The sequence below is a fragment of the Typopeltis vanoorti genome, chromosome 15, assembly GCF_054136105.1.
Source record: "Typopeltis vanoorti isolate ZY-2024b chromosome 15, IOZ_Tvanoo_1.0, whole genome shotgun sequence".
NCBI classification, from domain to species: Eukaryota; Metazoa; Arthropoda; class Arachnida; order Uropygi; family Thelyphonidae; genus Typopeltis; species Typopeltis vanoorti.
The window spans coordinates 52469930-52485354 of NC_143563.1; the positions used below are offsets into that span (position 1 = coordinate 52469930).

Here is a 15425-nt window from a genome sequence, read left to right on the forward strand (position 1 = left end):
ACAATGCACCACCTATTGTTTTAAGAAAAAAGCACTACTTCACCTTATTTCCCGGTACTAGTATTTTATGAAATGAAGAAATTTTAAAATTGATATTTGATAATATTTGTCTTCTTGACTGGATGGGAGTAGGAATGTATAGGCGCATGCTCCTAAAGTGAAATCTATAGTTAATTAATGCTGTTGTGAGAATTAATTAACTGTGTGGTTATAGAATGGGTATGTTAACCATTGGCCAACCAGGCCACTATTACATATATTTATGATTACAGTTTATTTTCAAACTGTTCACAAGATAATGAACTATATATATCATTTTGGTGCATGCAATTTTTTTTTTTTTCAGTCAAGAAGACAATTATTAGCAAATATCAATTTTAAAATTTGTCTTGAAATAAGGTGAAGATTAGTATTTCAGTCACAGATGGAAATTTTGTCTTACATCCTAAAAGGATTTATGTAATTTCACAATAATTTTCTTTAATAAATGAGGTGCTCCTATAGTTTTACACTATCCCTGTAAAACAATAATCAATGAATGTTCGATTATTCATTGATTATTGTTTTACAGGGATAGTGTACAAACAGAGGAAAACTGTGTTACTTTAAGAATTTTTGCCTGAGTATCTTAGACATCATCAGTACAGGATCACAGAACAGCATTCTAAACAGACAACACTAATAGATCAGACATGTCTAAAAAGTGCTACCTGAGTAGCTAATGTAAGATAACTGAATAGGGTCAATCATTTTCTAACTTATTAAAAATATATATATATAAATATATATATAAACAAAATAAAGTTAGTACTTTTCCAATCTGTTAATCTTTCCTCTCCCACAAAGGATATCAATGTAGACTATCAGATTTGTTTAAGTTAGGACAGTGAAGTAAAGTTTCACATGCTTTTTTTATAAAGATGTTCTATAAGGAAATGACTTTTATGATGGACTCTTGTCTTGTTCCAGCAAACTATGTTTAGCATTAATTGCATACTCTGCAAGTCCAGACTATTCAGGCTCATGATATTTAATATAAAACTTATGTTCTTATAGATGAATAAAAGCAAATCTTCCAGTTTGTCCAAAATAAAATAATCCACAATGGCAAGGAATCTGGTAGATTCCTGAAAAACCTAGTGGTAGAGCTTGTGCTTAGAAGTGAGAAAGGTGGAAATTTTTCAGATGAAGTGAAAGGCAACAAAAATACTCAATGGTTTAAAGCTTTCACTATGCAATCAGTAATATCATGCACATAAGGGATATGGATGCAAGTTATTTCTTCTGTACTGGATGAAGTAGAGATACCATAACTGTTAAAAGCTTTTTTGATGAAAGAATCCTTAAAACAAGTAGATAAAAAAGGTGGAAGTATTGATAATATGTTGTAATTCTTTCTGTAAAAGTTTGTCTGAAGAACATAAAAAATGAGCACAATGTACTGAAGTCTTAATAGTTCTAGCCTTTTGACTATGATGGTGATGAGATTCACCATGGATATAATGGCCTGTATTCAGTCTTCCTCAAATAAACTGAAAAATATAGACTACCATCTCATTGATGACGAATTAGATCTAAAAAGGCTAATTGGTTATGTATTTCTATTTCGAATTAAATCCTGGGATGAAGTGCATTTAATTAGGAGAGAAACTGTTGTAAATCAGAGGTAGAGCCATTCCAAATTGCAAAAATATCATCCAGAAATCTTGCTGATGTACAGGTCTAGGTGAAATGTCATCAAAAATACATTGTTCAAAGTGTTCCATGAAGAAGTTTGTAAGTTGGCAATAAATAGAATTGCCAATGACTGTTCCTTTGATTTATTGATATAATTTGTTTTTAAAGGAGAAATAACCAGAATGCATTACAAAATAAAATAGTTTAACAATATCTGAAGGAAATGCTTCTTGAAATAATTCAATGGTATCAAATAAAGGAATATTAGTAAATAAGGATATAAGACAAGAATCCTTCATAAAAGTTGTTTCCTCGTAGAATGTCTTTATAAAAATGCATGAAACTTTACTTCATTGTCCTAACTTAAATATATCTGATGATCTGTGTCTATCCCCTTTTGGAGGAGATAGCACTTTTCAAATCTGCTCACCTTTCCTAACTTTATTTTGTTTATGTATATATTTATTTAATTTTTTTAATAAGTTAGAAAATTATTGACCTTATTTTAGTTACCTTACATTAGCTACTCAGGTGGCGCGTTTTTGAATTGTTTGTTATTGTTTAATTGCCATTCTGTGATCTAGTACTAACAGTGCCTATGATAGGTGCATGGACAATTTATCAGCGACAATGAATCGCAGCGCAGACAATTTATTGAGAGAAAAATTTATTTAAGGAACTATTCATCACTGAAAAAATTCGTTGAAAATGTTATTCATTAGAAAATTGAAATGATGTTGCAATGATACCAATATATAAAAAGTAAATGTAGTCCAAGCTAAATTTCACCAAATGCAGTTTTTATATATTTATATATTATTTGTTTAGATTTTAATTAGATTTTCATAATATTTTTATTCTTATACAATGAAAGTAATATATTTATTGATCGGTGAGTTTCCTAATTTCTGTTTCGTTGTAATTTTTATTTAGTTTAACATGGTTCGAAAATCCTGTTCAAATTCCATGACCAAATATGAAAACCGCTCAAGCCACTTCAGGCCTCCAACAAGCAGTGCTATGGTCTCACATCAGATGACAAAATTCATCTCTTACATAAAAACAATTACAAACATGTGCCCATTGTGAATTTCAAATCCACAGCTCATTGGCGGAAGAGGGCACCTTATCTATTTGGTTGTTAACGACATGATATTTCTGATTACAGTTTATTTTTGAACATTTCACAAGAGAAGTAATTAATTACATATTTCACTTTGGGAGCATCTGTCTTTTCTTTTTTTTTTTTTTTCATTAAAGAAGACTAAATATAAAATTTTAAATTTCTTAGTGTTAGAAAATACTAGTATTGGAGGAAAAGGTAAATAGGATTTACGTAATTTTATTATCATTTTCTTTATTATAATTCCTTAAAAGTGAACCTATGATCTTAACCTAGCTCTGTAAATTATAGTAGTTTACAACATTTTTCGTATGCAGGAAAAGTGGAGTCATTTTCAAAATATACATGTATTCAGTAACTGAAGGATGTCTCCTTCTGAATCAGATAAAAAAAAAATATATCACTGTATGGATGTCTAAATGTGCAGAACAGAAAAATAGTGAACGGTTAGAAGAATAAATATTCTTAAATATTGTGCCCTGTCTCCTTAACTATTCTTAAATATTTTATTCTCCCTAATAACTATTCTAACTATTAATAGAATAATTAATAGGAATATGTAAATAGTTAACTATAAATATTAGTTGGATATATAGTTATTCTCTCTAAATATTCTTAAATATGGTACTCTCTCTCTCTCTCTCTCTCTCTCTCTCTCTCTCTCTCTAACAACCCTATCCCAGTTCTTTAGCAATTAATATTCCATTTACAGAGCCTGTAGTAAGAAAGAATATTAATAACTTTTTTACAGAATAAAAATTTTCAGAAAGCTTAATATAATCGAAATATTATAATTATTATTATTATTTGACACATCAAGGGAGGGCACCTGCTCTACAACTCGGTCTCCACCATTCAATCACCAGCTGACCGCAACTACACCAATGTCATCTGCCACCGACCACCACTAGTATTTCCACAGACAATCACAAACATCCATGCCCACGGCAGCATTCAAACCCTCAGTCTTTTAGCTGGAGAGCGGATATGCTACGCTCTCGGCCAACCAGTCCTGCTATTTCTTAAATTTTTTTAAAAATCTTTAAAAATATTTTTTTAAAATATTTCTTATATAGGAATTTTTTTATTCACATATATCTGTGATGAATAACTTTATACTGAATAAAAATTTTAAAAAAGCTAAATATAATCAGAATATGAAATAATATATAAAATATTTCTTAAATTTTTTAAAAATATTTCTTAATGTTTTAAAGTACTTCTTAAATTTTTGTAAAAATATTTTTTAAAAGAAATATTTTTTTAAAATATTTCTTATATGGGAAATATTTCTTTTTCTTTTTTCACATATATCTGTGATGAATTTTTGTGCAATTAATTTTTCTGTGATGAATTTTCCCCATGATGATTTTCTTCACAATGAATAGTCTCCGTGATGAATTATCAGTGATCAGTTTTCCTGCGATGAACTGTCCAGACACTAAAATTCTACAGTAATAAAGTTAAAATTGTTATTGTTTTATTATTTATTATTATTATTATTATCATCATCATCATCATTAAGATTAAGGAAATACTACCTCCATGGAGTTACAAGACTCATCATGGGAGGCCCACCCTTGAAAACAAAGTCTGTTATGCCACTCTTTGAACCCATTGACCGTTCATGTTTTCACCAATCTATCAGGCAATACATTCCATGGTTCAACCACCCTCCTTGCAAAGAAACCACTCCTTATCCTCTTGCTCACAACTTCCTTTTGTAACATCCAGGGATAGCCCCCTTGTCTTTGCTTCTTCCCCCTGTTCTACCAAATGTAAGAACTCTTCAATGTCAACCCTGTAACTATCTCTTAATAGTTTAAAAGTCTCAATCATATCACCTCTCATTCTTCTATTTACCAAACTCTGTAGTCCACATTTCCTCAACTTATCTTCATAACCAACATTGCACAGTCCTAATGTCATCTTTGTTATCTGCCTCTGCATTCTTTCCACAGTTAATTTATCCCCTTCAAATCATTTGATTTGAGCACAAATAGTTCAAGTGTGGTCTGATCAGGGCTTTATACAATGGAATGACAACTCTTTTATCTCTGCAGGTCAGCATCCTTTTCACTATTGCAACAATCCCCTGGGTTACCTTGACCACTTTTACATTTAAAAATTCTGAAATATTTCTTTTTTTTCTATATGGCAAGTAAAAGGAAAAAGACTGTGGAAGGATAATTCTAACTAGTGCTGACAGAAGCAGATAAAATAATTGAGCTACTCATTGACCATTTGGCAAGGGTCTATCATCCAGTGAAAGATATTCTGTGACAGGAACTGATGTGAGAATAGAGATTGATGAATTGGAAGTACTTAGGATAATGCAGATCTCAATGCAAATATGGGATATCACTTTGCATATTAGGAGAATGTGCAAAGGAATTGGCAGTGCTTCTGACTAGGCTATTTAACTTAAAAATCACCTCTGGTAAAGTTTCAAGGGAGGTGAAGGAGGGAAAAATAATTCTTTTGCATAAAGGAGCCACCCAGACTGCAATAGCAAATTATAGACCAGTCATTATTTCAGGAATCATGGTAAAAGTATTGGAAAAGTTGGTCAAGGACAGAATTCAGAAATGGATGAATAAGAATATTATACTCTGTGGGGAAGAAACATGGCTTTTTGAAGGATAGGTCATGTCTTAGTGATTAATTAGTTTTCATAATAGAGTGACCACTGAGTTGAATAAAAGAAATCTCTACACAGTGATTCTTTTAGATTTTACAAAGGCATTTGGCAGATACTACGTGGAGCTTTATTATGCAAATTGGAATATATAGGGATGGATATGAGGGTATCTAATGAACAGATGTACATACCTAGAATACTTCTCACATGTTTGGGATGGACTTCCCTTAAAATCCTTGATGCTGTCCAGAGGCGAGCAATAGGCTCATCCCTCTCTTACAGATTCACTTCAATCTCTATCTCACAGAGGCAGTGTTCCAGCACTGCATGGGATAAAAATGGGAATAAAGTGACTGATGTAGAGGACATAGTGGAGTTGTTCAATGAGCACTTTATTGGAATATTTCATCCTGGAGAAGAAGGTTTTAATACTAGAGGGATAGGGTAGGTTCAAGGTTTAGAGGTGCAAGAGGAGAGTGTGCTCCAAATACTGAGTATTCTGGATGTCAGTAAAGCTGTGGGACTGGATGGTATTTCACCACGGGTTTGCGAGAATGTGCTAAAGAACTGACAGCTCCATTGACCTGGCTCTTCAATAAAGACTGCTATTGCAGTCTTTATTGAAAAGCCAGTACCCAAGAGCAGTCTTGGGTACCTTTCCCACAGCCAGTCTGGCTGTGGGAAAGGTACCCAATGGAAGGAAGGAAGGTAAGATGGTGCCATTGCATAATGGGTGGTAGCAGACTGGAAGTGTCTAATTATAGGCCAGTTTGTGTGTCATCAGTAGTTGTTAAGGTCTTGGAGAAATTAGTGAGGGACTATATACAGCGTTGGGCAGATGAGGGTAATGTTATCTATGAGAATCAACATGGATTTGTTAAGGAGTGCTCTTGCTTTAGTAATATGATTGCCTTTTATAATAAAATGACAAGGAAAAGGCATATACTGCCATTTTTTTGGATTTTGTAAAGGCATTTGGCAGGGTACCACACGATCAGCTGATATTTAAGTTGCAGCACATGGGTTTAAATGTTGGGTTAGTCAACTGGATTCAGCATTGGCTGTCTGATAGGTATCAGAGAGTGGAGTGGAGAGTGGAGCAATATCAAGGAAGCAGAAGGTTACAAGTGGGGGTTCCACAGGGCTCAGTGCTGGGAGCTGTATTGTTCAACCTTTATATCAATGACATTGTCAATGGATTGCAAGGGGATATTCAGTTGTTTGCAGATGATGTGAAATTGGGAAGGGTTATCAGTAATAGTGCAGATGTGACAGCCCTGCAAGAGGATTTGAATAAATTAGACAAACGGGCAAATGAATGGGGTGGGGTCGGTTTAATGCGGCAAAATGTAAAGTCTTGAAATTTATGATCCATTGATGGGAGACTGCATACTCTATTGGAGGAGCTGTACTGGAGGAAGTAGGGGAGATGAGATCTGTGGATGATGATTGATAGAAAAATGAAATTCAGGAAGCATATTGCAAAGGTGGTGAAGGGTAACCCAGAGGATTGCTGCAATACTGAGAAGGACGCTGACCTGCAGAGATAAAAGAGTTATCATTCCGAGTATAAAACCCTGATCAGACCACACTTAGACTGTTGTTCTCAAATTTGGTCCTCAGGATTTGAAGGGGATAAATTAACTGTGGAAAGGGTACAGAGGCAAATAACAAAGATGTTTCAGGACTGTATAATGTTAGTTATGAGGATCAGCTGAGGGATTGTGGACTGCAGAGTTTGGTAGATAGAAGAAGGAGAGGAGATATGATCGAGACATCACCCTTCATGCCAAAAAAATTGGTTTCTTGGCATGGAGGATGATGAGAGAGCAAGAATGGTCAAGGAGTGGTATGATAGACTTTGTTTTTTAAGAAGGACCTCCCACAATGAGCCTCTTGACTCCATGGAGGCCCGAATTATAATAATAATAATAATACAAGAGCAGCAGCTGCCCAATATTCCTTTACTGTGCAACTGCAAACACACTGAACCATCTACTCTTCTTTTATTCCATCCACCTCTGTCCTCTGGACATTATGAACTTTCTATCTCAGTCCTCATCTACACTTCACACAGACACACAGCACTGATGTGTTTATAGCTCTTGTGTATGGGATCAGTATTAAAAAATATATATAATATATTTTTTTATATTTTTTATAAAAATTATAAAAAAAATAATAGTATATGGAGTGGCAGAAAAAGGAGAAAGAAGGTGACTGTTAGTGTATCTTACCACAAGGCTCTGTGCTATTGCCACTACTGTTTAAGTTGTACATAAATGACATAGGAAATGATTTGAAGGAAAATATTCAGTTGTTTAATAATGATGCAGAATGGGTTAATAGTTAATGAAGGCAATGTAAAGAGCTTGCAGAATGATTTAAATATTCTGTCAGTTTGGGCAAAAGATAGCCGGTAGCAGTTGTGGAAAAGTGCAAAGTTATGCATTTGGGGATAACATGATTACAAGCTGTGTACACATTGATGGAACTGTACTCCAGGAAATTGATGAAGCTAGGGATTTGAGGAGTTGTTGGCAGATATAAAATTGAAGTTCTGAGGGCATATTATGAATTTGCCATGTTAGCTCCAATGATTACTTGGTTATTGAAGAACACATTGACAAGCAGAGATAAGGAAGTTATCATTCCTCTTTATAAGGTCTTTATACATTACATCTGAATTTACTGTGCCCAGCTCTAGTCACCTTGGTTTCTTGGAGTTTAGGAGTTTGTGGCAAGAATCAATATGCAAGTGACCAAGATAGTGATTGGTCTATGGAATGTTCCCTATGGCAACAGATTGTTTTGTGGGATGCAAAACGTGGTTAGCAGACAAAAGAAGGAGATAGGATAGAAACATTTAAATTATTAAAGGATTTTATTGGATTGGTGCATAGGAAATGTTTTAACACTTGGCTAGATGGAGGACAAAACACGAGATCATCTCAGGAAGTTGATTAAGAGCATAGTTGGGAATGGTGTGAGGACTAGTGATTGGAGAGTTCTAAGTAGAATCAGTTGTGAGAGTCAATTCTGAGTGCTTTGTCTGTCAGTGAACTCAAGAAGTATAATAGATGTGGTGTGGATAGTTTGGGTCTCATACAACCAATCTTTGGACACCAGTGATGCCCATGTAATAATAATAATAAATTTTGATAAAATCCATTCATCCATACTTCAAAAATGACTTCTGTGTGGATGAAAGAATGAAAATCCTAATTGGCATGCCACTGAATTACTCTCATGAAACTGGAATTTAAAAAAAATTAACATTATTAAAATTTATTATATATAGTTACAGTATTAAAATCAATTAATATTTGTGAGATTCATTACATACGCTCATGTATATTAGTATGTGTTGGCCTGGTTGGCTGGTGGTTAGCATACCCACTCTCCAATCAACACGTTCAAGTTCAAATCACACCATGGACATGGATTTTTGTGATTTTCTTTAAGTGGGAGATGAATTTCATTGCCTAGTGTAAAACCACCTCCCAACTTATTGGAAGCCTGAAGTGGTTTGAAAAATCAATGTTTGGTCTCTAGAGCAGGATTTCCTGACTATGTAAAAATAAATAAAAAAATTACAAAAAAAAATATATATATAAAATTGATAAAAATATTGAATATTACACCTGTAGTACATTAGTACTGGGGGTTTAATAATAGCCTGTGTGCTTGTGTTTATATATATATATATATATATATATATAGTTTGAATGGAAAATGTGTACTAGACATATTTATAGAAACTTTCATGGCTTACACAATATAAACTTTTATTCAAAAACACTGATATATTTCATCAAACATAATATGGGCATCATCAGGAAGATGGCCCGTAACTACATTCAAAACATGAATCATAATAGAGGGAATTGGGGTGCGAGAGTATTGGAACTAATCATAAGCTCAGAAGTGCTATCCATAACATAGGTGGCAACATTACCTCCAATTGGGGAATACTACCAGTTTTGACTTCTGTTAAGAAGGCATATGTGTAGAACTATAAAGCAGGTAATTATGACAATCTTAGGAGGAAGCTAGAAACTGTACCATGGTATAAAAACCCTGCAAGGGAAGGATGTTAGTAGTATGTGGGAGATAGCTAAGGGGCATCTAGAGGAAGCAATATTAAATTGTATACCTAAGGTCAGGAGGGTTAAGCCGGGGTGGGAGTTGGATGAGTAGTGTCATTAAGCATGGATTGCAGAAAAAGAAAATGCTGTGGAGGGTATATAAGGAGAAAGTTGATTAGCATGGAAATGAAGGCAAAATCAGATTACAAGAAGAAATTGTCCGAGCATGCCAAAGGAAATTCCCAGAAAGTTCTTTCATTACATGGCAAGTAAGAGAAAGAAATTTGAAAAAATAACCTTAATGAATGCTGATGGTAATGAGATGATGGAAACAGATAAAAGTTACTCCATGACTACTTTGCAAGAGTATATCATCTGAGTACAGTTAATGCTATGACAAATGTGACCGAGACTGATGTGAGAACAAAGGTGGATGGTGGAGATTCTTAAAATATTGCAGAATCTCAATGTAAATATAACTGTGGGATTAGATGGGATATCAGCTTATGTTTTATGAGCATGTGCTAGAAAAATGGCAATGCTTCTGACTAAGCAATTTAATTTAAATATCAGTTCTGGTAGAGTTGAAAGAGGGCAAAAATAATTCCTTTGCATAAGGGAGGTTCTAAGACTGCAGTAGCAAATTGTATGCCAATCACCATCTCAGGAGTGGTGATAAAAGTACTGGAAAAATAGATCAAAAAGAGAATTCAGGAATGAGTGACTAAGAATATGATACTCCATATGTTTCTATCCATCTGATCCAATGTGAAGGAGTATCCTGGATACTCCTTCACATAGGACCAGATGGAAAAACTTCTTTATTACATAGAAGTTGTTTCAAGTCTGAGAGGCTATTCTTAGAATCAGCATCAGCTATGAAGCACACTCCCAACCTGAACAATTATGGTTGTATTAATTTACCAAAGATCTGGAAGACTATCAATTTAAGACCTAATATCTGGACTTCTTTGAATTAACTTTGTACTTTTCGGATCCATAGAGGGTGCCACGTAAAGACATTAGGTGTCAGCCACAATTTAAATTATAAGCATGAATTGCATGCTTATAATTTCATTCAGAGATCATTTCATTCATTATCATATAAAAAAAAAAGTCACAGCTCATGATAAAAGTAGTGAACTCATGGTAAAAATGTACCCAAGATCTCTAGGAAAAGCTATTTTTTATGTGAACTCCATTCACCAAAAATGTTTTAGACCAATAGCACATTAGAGTCATGGATATATTTAATGTTAAATAATGCAGAAACTAAACATGCTACTTTTTTAGGCTATTTCAGGGCCTACAGCAAGCAAGAAAAGTGGTGGTCTTTCACTTACCACCAAGTAGTGAAATTTCTCATTCATCACAAACATTCACACTGCCATGGTATCTAAAGCTGCAGTTGGTTAGTTTGAGAACAGAGATACTATCCAGTCAACCAGCTTTGTTGGTACATAATTACTTTGGTGGAATTTCACTGTTTACTAAAGGAGAAAGGAGTTTAGTAGTTTAGTTTTGTAGGGGAAAATGAAAACAAGATTTAAATATGCCTATAATTTATTGCATATGCATACAAATTGTACTCTGTTTGAATCATTGGATTGTTTTTTAGACCAGGTCCTAATAGCCCTTTATCATGGATAAAAACATGTGTGGAAACGTTGGTACCTGACAACAAAAGTCGTGACAGAAAAAAAATACTCGTGGGTTTGAATTTTTATGGTAATGATTACACTGGTAGTGGAGGAGGTGCCATTATAGGATCTCAGTAAGTAATATTCTACTATTTATTTGTGCAAATTTTTCTCCTTTTTATCTTCATATATTATTTAGTCTTGTGGTATGTAATTACATATTAGCTTTTAATTGGCCATTTTTCATAATTAGGGGAGCAAACTTATAATATTAATTGCAGAACCATTGAAATGTATTAAAAAGGAAGGCAACATTAACAATCATTAATGTTCATTAATATTTCATTAATTAAAGACGAACATCAAGCAGGTGTTGGAATAATATTGAATAAACGAGTGGCAGGATGTGTGGAAGGCTACTGGCAAATCTCAGACAGAGTTTTAGTGATAAAGTTGAAAGCAAAACCAAGAAATATGCTACTTATCCAGATATATTTACCTACTTGTGATTATGAGGATGAGAAGGCAGAGAGAGTTTATAGTGATATAGAACAGGGCTTGAAATGTAAAGAAACAAAAGATATAATTATAATACAAGGCGATATGAATGCAAAAATCGGAAGAGGAAGGGAGGAAGATATTGTTGGGATATTTGGAGTGGGAGTGAGAAATGAAAGAGGAGATATGTTGTTGAATTTCTGTAGAAAGCATGATTTAGCAATTATGAACACTTGGTTTACGAAACATCCAAGAAGATTGTACACATGGAAAGCCCCAGGGGAGGATATAAATAGTAGAAGAAATCAGATAGATTATATTTTGATAAACAAAAGATATAGAAACATTATAAAAGATGTGACAACATATCTGGGAGCAGACTGTGATACAGATCACATATTGTTGTCAACTAAGATAAGGATTAATCTAAAAAAGGTAACTACAGGGAAACGGAACAAATCATGGAACATGGAGCGGCTGAAGATACCAAGTATGGCGAATGAATTCTCAAAGAAAGTAGAGGAAGAAATGAATGAGAGAAATATACAAGAAAATTATGATGCAAGTGAAAAATGGAAGATTCTGGGAAAGCATAATTACTGCTACAGAATTACATTTAGTCAGAAAAGAAGAGGAAAGAGAGAAAAGAAAGAAGCCATGGATGACGGAAAATATTTTGAGGAAAATAACACAATGAAGAAAGTTAGTTAATAGTAAAACAGAGGAGAAAAAAAAAGCAGTATAAAGACTTGAGTAGGGAGATACAAAGAGAGATAAGAAGGAAAAAGGAAGAGTGGTTAGATGAAATAAGTAAAAGATACAACAGCAAAGGCAGAAAGAAAGGACATACATAAAAGGTGTTTATAAAAACATTAATATGATGACAGGAAGGAGAAAGATGCTAAGGACTGGAGCAATCAAGAATGAAAGAGGTGAAATTCTGATAAAAAAAGAGAAGATATTACAGAGATGGGAAGAATATGTAAGTAAACTTTATGAAGATAGGGAAAGAGGAGAAAATCAAAGGAAAGAACATAGTGGGCAGAGACTGTGCATCATGAGGGAGGAATTGAATCTAGCAATTCAAAAGATGAAAGAAGGAAAATCGCCTGGAATAGATGGTATACAGATAGAACTTATAAGGAATATAGGTGAAAAAGGTATGGAAGTGTTATGGCAAATTATTAACAGAATTTATGAAGGACAAGAATTACCAGAGGAGTTTAGAAGATCAATTTTTATCCCCATTACAAAAAAGATGGGAGTTTTAGACTGTAACAATTTTAGAATGATAAGTCTTATAACTCACACAGCAAAAATTCTGGTGCAAATAATTTTAGAGAGAATTAGGAATAAAATAGAAAAAGAAATGAATAAGGAACAGTTTGGATTCAGAACCAACAGAGGAACTAGAGAGGCTATAACTTGTCTAAGAATTATTGGGGAGCAAACACTAAACCATGGTGGAAAGTTGTTTTGGGGATTTCTAGATTTTGAAAAGGCATTATTTGATGCAGTGAAACATGAAAGGCTTTTTGACATTCTAGAAAATACTGATATTGACTCTTATGACTTGGAAATTTTAAAGAGTTATATTGGTCACAAATAGCATCAGTATGTGTAAATGGAAAGGAAACAGGAGAATTCCCAGTGGAGAGAGGAGTCAGACAAGGATGCAAGTTATCACCATTATTGTTTAACTTTTATAGTGAACAAATGTTTATAGAGGTACTTGAGGATGTAGAAGAAGGAATAAAAATAAACGCAAGAATCATTAATTACTTAAGATATGCGGATGATGTAGTGTGATGGCAGAAAGTGAAAATGGGTTACAACTAATTATTCAGAGAATTGAAAACTCTTTAGACTAAGAATTAACACAAAAAAAGACCAAGATAATGATAATGGGTAGAAAAATAGGAGATAATGTAAAAATAAGATGTAGAGGAAAGATTTTAGAAGTGGAAAGATTTCAATATTTAGGTAGCTGGATCTCAGAGAAAGGAACTTCAGAGTTGGACATTAGAAATAGAATAGGCAAAGCTAAATCAGCATTTATGGAAATGAAGAGAATTTTAATAAATTCTCTTCATTTCCATAAATTAGAATTGGAATAGTTAAAGCAACAGTTTGGAGTATTGCAAGTTATGGAAGTGAGTCATGGACACTCAGAAAGAGAGATATGGAAAGAATTAATGCACTGGAAATGCGGTGTTATAGAAAGATGGAAAAGATTAGCTATACAGAAAGAATATCAAATCAAGAAGTTTTAAGACGAGTTGGGATGGAAAGAACACTGCTTAAGAATATTATGCAAAGAAAGACCAGATTTGCAGGACATCTTCTGAGAGGTTCTTCGGGACACCTGACAAGAACTATATTACAAGGGAAAGTTGAGGGGAAGAGAAGATGTGGAAGACCAACTAGAGAGTGGTTTAATGACATCGTGGAATGGACCGGACAACAACAACAATATTCATTACAGATTAATAATAATCTGCAGTGGTATTTATAGTCACCCAAAAAAACAAAAATATCAGTGAACAAAGTCCAATATAGATAGTGTGATGCAATCAGTACAGCCTTAACAAAAATGACTTAACAAAAAATTAATTAATTTAGAAGAATTGTCACCATTTTCTGGTGTATAATACTTTTTTTTATATGAAACTACCCGTGAAAGTTCTATACCTATCCCATACTAGCACTATGATGGGCTAAAGGTTATATAATATACAAACTCTGCTCTATTGACCAAAGATGAAACTTTTTTTTTCAATCAACTTCAGGCCACTAAGCAGAATGGTGGTCTTGTATTGGATGAAGAAATTCATCTACCTCCTAAAGATAAAGATCCATGCCTCAACTGTGATATGGTCTATACAATTACTACTGCATTACTAGATTCATGTCGGTACTTTCTTACAAATTGATCTATTATTTGTTTTTTTCTCTAATTTGATTAGTTTTTACTTGGGAAGAACTCGTAACTGCATCAGCCTTGTTGTAAAATTCGATGCAGTGAAAATTTTCAAGGCTCTTTGCATCGACTTTTACAGAGGTCACATCTAGAGCTTACAAAAATAACTTTGTTTGTTACTGTAAATACTAAAAGCCTATGTATAAAGCCCAAAGCTTGCTCATTTGTATAAACAAAAAGATGTCTATATGTTAAAGCCAAGGGCAACGCCTTTGCCATCGGAATGTTATTTGATGTTAGTGCTCTGGTTGAAGTGCAAGAGAACTCCTTTTTTTTACAAGCTCAATCTAAGACCACCTTCAAGGTCAGTGGTAAAAGGGGGCGGCATGAATCAAACATAGTTCTGCAGTCCCGTAAAACAGATTAAAGATGCACTTAAAGGGAGAAAGAAGTCAGCATTAATAGAAGATCAAGAGAATCACGAGGAAATGTTTGAGGGGTCTCAATCCTTAACCCAGGGTTCCCTGGAAGGATGAATATAAGCCATGGATCTTCAACCATCAACATTTTTCGGCTAGGACACACAGAAGTTGGAAGGAGATAAAGAGGAGAAGGAGGTCGTCCAGACCAAAACTGACGGTTACCAGAAGCGATTAGCCATGGAGGGAGTAGCCGAGCCATACCCAATGCTTTGCTGATCAGACAAACCTGCATATGCTCTGACCATTGAGCCCTCCCTTCACCTGAGCTTCAAGATGCTGGGAAATCACATTCCAGACTCCACTAACCATTCTGAATGAGACACCGGTGCTCCGAGAACCTCAGGAAAGAATCCAAA

General features: G+C 34.1%; 1 protein-coding gene across 1 annotated transcript in view; it reads left to right on the top strand.

Annotated features, from left to right (window-relative positions):
• The window catches only part of LOC150098758 (chitinase domain-containing protein 1), a 191632-nt gene that overhangs the window by 143989 nt on the left and 32218 nt on the right, over window positions 1-15425 (top strand). The window contains exon 9 of the mRNA XM_090404810.1: window positions 11148-11303. Within this exon, the coding sequence (XP_090260936.1) occupies window positions 11148-11303 (156 nt within the window). The remainder of the gene's footprint in view (window positions 1-11147; window positions 11304-15425) is intronic.